The following is a 6,622-nucleotide window of genomic DNA, read 5'->3' on the forward strand; positions in this document are numbered from 1 at the left end:
GTAAAATGTGTTTGCTCGCTTTACTATATCATTCAATCAGTTGCTGTTTGGCTGCTTATGGCGTTTTGCCCTTGAGTTTACATGTTGAAGAGAAACCATAGCAATGGAAGAGCGAACTCTGATTTTCAATAATTACTCAAACGCATTCCATATCTCTTTCTTTATTGGTGCCTTCTTGATAGCAGGCGGCCTTAAAAGAAAGGTAACCTCGGTGGTAGATTTATCGACATGCCCAGTGGCCAGCTGGCACAGTCTACCTGAGCCTCTCCCTGAGATTAATGGAGGTATCTGCCAGCTGACGGCTTTCGATTGCCCTAGATTTGTCTCTTTACTAGGATATATAACTCCTCTCCTTTTGGTAAGCCATCTCCTACTTTTGAAAAGTTTGGATAGTTTTTAATCGTACCTACTACGTTCCCCATAGACTGCGTCTATTAATGCTTCCCTTTGTAGGTTAAGTATTTGCCTTTTGTGCTACATTGTGCTGAACAAATTATTGGTCTACTGCAAGCCAACGTCCTATATTCTGTCAAAGAAAGTCTGTTTCATTGCTGCACTTTGTACCAATGATGAGCTGGCAATACTGATATTTTATATGCATTTTTTATTGCTGCCTTATTGGTTAACGCTTTCTATCTACTCCTTTGAATTCTTCCAATCGATTTTTACCATACCATTCATTTGTTTCACTCTTCAGCTTTCTTCAATCTGTCTATTTCTCTCCTTTCATTTCCTTCCCATTAACCACTTCCATATTTCTTTCACTTTCCCTGGAACCCTTTCTGCCTACAACCCTTTTTTGTCTTTAGATTTGCTGTGAACTTAGATGCAAAGGAAGCTAAGGAATGGAAAGAGGCCAATAAAGAGGTCAATGAGGTCGATTCAAACCGACCCATGTCAGTAATGAGCTCTCTGAGCTACAGAAAGCGCCCCCAACTTAAAGATTCCATTGTTGGGAAGGGTGACGACAACTCCCTCTTAAGCACTCTCAAGGAGAACGGTGGCTCACAGAAGCCCCTGACCTCGTTCACCAAATCCAAACCTAGAACAGCAGATCATGCTGATGGCTCTTCAATCCCCTCATGGAGAAAACCCCTTGCTGGGGATGATATGGATGACAGAGGATCAGTCTTCTCCAAGGCCTATTCAGCAAGGAAGGGAATGGACAGCCGTCTGGCAGACTTTGACATGGAATCAACCATACACAGTCATGCTTATTCAGTCCGGGAGTATAGTCCAGATGACGACACCAAGTCCACCATCGGCTCACAACTGGGCAGCTCTCTGGGACAGCGTCGAGGCTTGTCCCAAGTCGGTGGCGGTAACCTCGGGGAGCCGTCGCATGGAAGGCGCAGTCCCGGCAGCCCTGGTTTGACCCGACGCTCCGGCGGCCGCAGCCCAGGGGGCATGAGCCGCGCCGACTCACGCATCTCGGTGGCGCGTAGCTGCCGCCTGAGTGAGTTTGACGTTGACGACAGGCGCAGCGTGGCCTTCACCGAAAGGTCGTCGCACAGTCCCCAGTCCTCGACAGGGCGCAGCGTCTCCATGCCTCCACGAGCCAGATCGTCACTGGGCGACGATGACGACACACTGGACATGTGTGACGTCAAGCCCGTCAGCCACCGCAACTACCTGGACCCCGACCTGGAGAAGGCCATCAACGAGGTGCTGAGCTTCAAGCCCATCCAGTTCAAGCGCACAAGCCTGGAGGATTCCGAGGCTGAGAAGGAAAAGACCCGGGACGAAGAGGGGAAGGAGGATGGCAAAAGGAGCCGGATGGCGGAGAAAAATCCCCGGAGCGGCAGCAGCCTCAGACGCTCGGCCTCAGCCGTGGACTGCCTGAGGGGCTCCAGTCGGGTGAGCTCTCGCAGCCGCAGCAGCAGCAAGAGCAAAGGCAAGAGCAAGAAGAAGAGAAGAGGCCACAGCTCCGAGTCGGAGGGCTCCGCCGACGACCGGCACAGCAGGAGCAGCTCGAGGAAGGGGGGCAAGAAGTCCAAGAAGAAGTCAAAGAAGAAGGGTCGCTCCTCATCATCGTCTTCATCTAAGTCTGAATCAGACTCAGAGTCTGACTCCAGTTCCGGGGCGTCCACCATCTCTTACCGCAGCGCCAACAGTGTTAAGAGAGCGCCTGGACAGAAGGACTCCGACGGGGCAAGGGAAGAGGCAGCATCCCCTGGTGATGGTGACAATGACAAGACCCCCAACAAAAAGGATGACAAAAAAAGGAAGAAGAAAGTGGACAACCTGATGATGAAGTACTTGTACCGGCCAGACAGTGAATGAGGCAGGCAGTAGGTGTTTGCCTTGTTGTGTTGTGACTCCAAGAATGACCCCGGAGCATGGTGTGATTCTAACCATTGACCTTCACTTCATTTGTCACTTTGATACTTGGGCATTTATACTTTGTTTTTAAATGTTCCTATTTATAATATAACGTTTTAAAGGTCACATGGCATGCTACTTTTTGGATGCTTTAATATAGATATTATTGGGCCCCTAACACAGTATTTGAAGACGTTCCCGAAATGTGCCGTGGTGCAGAATTACAGCCACTACGAGCTAGTCGCACATTGAGCTTTCCCCAAACACGCCGTTTCGGTGTCTGTAGCTTTAATGCAAATGAGGAGGAGAGAGGCGGGTCAAAGAAGAGGATGGGGGTGTGGCCCTGAGCAGCTTGCGGCCACAGTACCATGCGCTCTGTTTACAGTGGAAGTATCGCAATGGCGAGGCGCACACAGCCCTTGGCCGTGTTCTGTAAATATTCTAGAACACTCCGGGTGCTCCGGCGGGAGTCCTGGAGCTCGTTATCTAAATAATATCATATTATGCATAGATATTTATATCGTATAATATATATTATCACGGCCAAAAGATGTGTGCGCCTCCAGACGATATTATGAATCTCAAACGACTGCGTCGGGTTCTTCTCTGGTTTTTCCACTTCCACATCGATCTGAAGTAGACTGAACCTCGCGCTGCCTGCTGCCGGGCGGTGGTGCTTCGCGGTGATGGTGCCTCGCGGCAGCGGGCAGCGGGGCTCAACGAAGGCTGAGATAACCCCAACTACAGTCTTGTTGTGGAAATACCAGAGACGTCATAGAACCGTTGTGTTATGCGCCATAACACCAGCAGCAGAACGGTTATCCAAATAACAAAGAAGTGTACCACACTTGCGTTACAGTGTGTGTAATCACACACACACATGTGGCGCTCGCACGGTCGTTGCTCATTGGTGGGCCAAATTCTCTGGGCTGACAAGGCAGAGAAAGGGGAGTTGGCATCTCCCCTTCTGACGACATACGTGGAAAAATCCAAAACTGAGCTTTCGTTTTTTCAAAGGCGGATCAGAATGCCTAGTGCTCGTTTTACACCCAATGGAAATTCTAGCTGCTGGGGGAGCATAGGTAGGCTAGGGGAACCTCATATTAATGTTAGAAAACCTCAGAAATCATGCCATGGGATCTTTAACATAAAACTGCTTTGAAGTTAAAAAATCGCATATACTTCTACATCCTGAAAGACATATCAGGATTTCTGTGAATTATTCACCGGTAAGATGTAGACCCGGGCTAGAAAGATATTTTGTGACTTTTTAGCCGTGGGATTAAAGTGCATTAATCTCGTGAAAGACTTTCTACCCCAAATTCCCTCCTTAACCTCTGTGATTTATTACCCTTAAATGGTAAAAAAATTAAGTCAAGCCATCTTCCCTGCAGCCCCATAACCACAGGCATAAATAGACCCAAAGCATCGATCCCCACCTTCTAGTGACTTAATTTAAGGTGCACAATGGATACATTAACCACCAGTTTTGCAATATCAAAGCAGATGAATGTTATATAATGTTAAAAGCCACAGGTAGTTTGCAAGCCGGCATCATTTCGTTAGATAACTAGACAATTTACTTAACATCTTATTTTTCTTTTACCAATACCAATTATTTTACCAATTACCAATACAAAGTATAGATCTGAGGTGTACGTATGTTCATCGTTTTTTTTAAAGTACCACTTTGCTTACTGGGCACTGCACGTGACTGTGTATCACAGTGTGGTTGTTTTGTTGGAATGCTTAACATTAAGATTAGGCGGATCCATGTACTTACTACATAATCTACGAAGGTGCTCCTTATCTCCGGTCTCTGCAACATTATCAAGTGCTGAAAATAAGTCGTCTCGTCTTCTTTCCTTTCTCAGCCCAACGAGTCAGCGTCGATTCGGCTTTGACAGATCTGATGAAGAGGCGGAGGAGGAGGAAGAAAAGGAAGAGAGGAGTGCGCTCCCGTCCTCCCCCCGCTGTTGATACCAACACAGCGGCCCCCTGTATGTGGCAGGGACCTCCTGGCGGCCCGATGCATTGGAGCGATGATGCACACACTGGTCACGCTTTCCATCACTTTATTCTCCTTGCATGCAATTTGTGCCAAATGTTTGCGTCTGTAGACGTAGCAGTCACACACACACACACTCAAACACAAGATGAACTCCCCAAGGTATATTCATTTCCTGCCGGAAAGCATCTTGTCGCTTACGTTGTTAATCCTGTGCGGAACTGGCATTGCTGGGTTCTTAAAGGGTTTGGGTGAAGTGTGTACAGTCTGCGTTCCCAGATCACTGTCTGGAGGCAGTGGCTTGGCTTAGGCCGCAAGCGCTTCCCTATTCGCGCTGCCTTGCATTATCGTTGTAACCGAGCCAAAGAACTTGAGGTTGCAATTATATATACTCACACACTATATATAACCAAAAAACACCACCGTGATCGAAGTAGACTCCTCGACAGTTGGTCTCGTCCGGCTGTATGTAGATTTGAGTGAACTGACAGAGGAGACTGAAAACGGATAAAGAAAAGTTTTTATCGGCTTGGTTTTCTAACCTTTTGCTACTTTTTCCCTCTTTTGCTGGCAAATACTTTCTTCCTTTTATGCTGATGCGGCAATAACTACTCTGCAAACCACTTTCCCCCCCGTTTTTATTTGGATTGATTATATGTTTGGAGTATGGCCCTCAAGGAAGTGCATTTCCATAAAGCTTGAGTGTAACTTCTGCAAAATGCCTTTTCAGATTTTCGTCTGTGTTCTAGCAAGAATCATTTTTAACTAAGCTCTGCTAGTCACACAGGATCTGCCTTTTTATTTTCTATCAGACCTACATTGCTTTCCAAAGGAAATTAACATGGGCATTGAATTTAGGTTGCCATTATAAAAAAAAACACTACTATAAGCTCCTCAGTCACTGAGTTGCTTTTCACTGCGCTACACTCATTAGGTGTGTCTTCAAGGTCTTTGTGCTGATTAATGATGTCATTTTTCAAAGTAAACGCATTGAAAGGCAAACATGATAACAAAGACTTTCATGGTTGTTCATGTTTGACATCAAACCCATCGGCCATATTTATAATATTTATGAAGTAGAAATACAATATTTTTAGCAAATTGTACATCGTTCATGGATCTTAACATGAGGGCTTCCTGAAACTGAGAAAAAAATAGGTTGTCATTGCCTCTTATGGGTTGTATTCAACACTATGCAGTCAGGTTGAGGATTTTTTGACTTCCACTTAATAAAAATGGCTCAATAAACCACTTAATTAAGGAAGATCACTTTGCCTATCGTATACTTTAATATATATGTATGATTTATGCAAGCTTTTAACTGGTTCATGTTGATTGTCATTGAACAAATTCACCATGTGCTATTATGGTAATAATTTTGCATACAGTTTAATATATTGTAAATAAATAATGGTGATTGTTATATAATGCCTCCAGATATCTCTCCTCCGGACTATGTGTGCTCGTGTGTGTGTGTGTTTCGTGTGTGTGTGCTCTCACAGCAGGCAAGTCATATATCTTTGTGAGGTCCAGATTGCCATTCTTACACACATTATGTCATCCAGTACAGCTTAACTTCAGATAGACCTGGAGAATGTGCGGAACGGTTATTTATGGACTTGCCCAGGGTATCGATTCCAAGCCCGTCTTTATTTAAGCTACAGGCTGCGTTCAAATTGGTTGACTTGTGCCCTATCGGGGGAGACACCATTCGAAATGTTAGTTTACAGGGCTCCCTATACAGTGCAATACATGATACCCAAATTGCACCTTCAAATACATGTAGAACTGATACACACTTATAATCTCACCATAGCCAATGATGCATAGCCGATGTCATTGTCAGCTGATTCATTCAATAGAGATGGTTGTCATATACGGGATCTCATGTAAATGACCTCACAGGTGTCTGCTTGTTTATGCGACCAATACACATCACGCAGATGGCTTTCTGGCAGATAATTAGTGTCGGAATTCTCCCTACACTTACTGCCAGAATAGTGCACTATATAGTGTTCACTATGTAGGGAATGAGGGCACAGTGAGCCAAATTGAACACAGCCCATCTGAATTGGTTGAAAAATCCAACATGAAGTCCCCTCATTTCCTGCAGCCTTTTTCATGGAAATGTATCATGCAACTGGTGATTACGGTCTGCAAATCTTGAACCTTCCTAACCCAAATGACCCCGGGCTGTTCAGTATTCATTAACTGAACGATAATGCATCTTGGCAGTCATAATAGAAGAGGCAAGAGGGAGCCCAAGTGTGGAATAGCTGTGAAAATGTGTCA

At 45.4% G+C, this 6,622-nt stretch overlaps 1 protein-coding gene across 12 annotated transcripts in view; it reads left to right on the top strand.

The window, feature by feature from the left end:
* myo18ab (myosin XVIIIA b) overlaps positions 1-5,762 on the top strand; it is a 66,424-nt gene extending 60,662 nt beyond the window's left edge. For 6 of the 12 annotated variants that reach the window (XM_030380459.1, XM_030380461.1, XM_030380462.1 and 3 more), the window contains one exon: positions 810-2,283. In XM_030380459.1, coding sequence (XP_030236319.1) covers positions 810-2,283 — 1,474 coding nt within the window. Of the gene's footprint in view, positions 1-809; positions 2,292-4,196 lie in introns of those variants that run through there. The other 6 variants (XM_030380465.1, XM_030380466.1, XM_030380454.1 and 3 more) reach the window with 2 other exon arrangements.
* Positions 5,763-6,622: the final 860 nt, after the last annotated feature.

The sequence above is a fragment of the Gadus morhua genome, chromosome 16 (assembly GCF_902167405.1).
Source record: "Gadus morhua chromosome 16, gadMor3.0, whole genome shotgun sequence".
NCBI lineage: Eukaryota > Metazoa > Chordata > Actinopteri > Gadiformes > Gadidae > Gadus > Gadus morhua.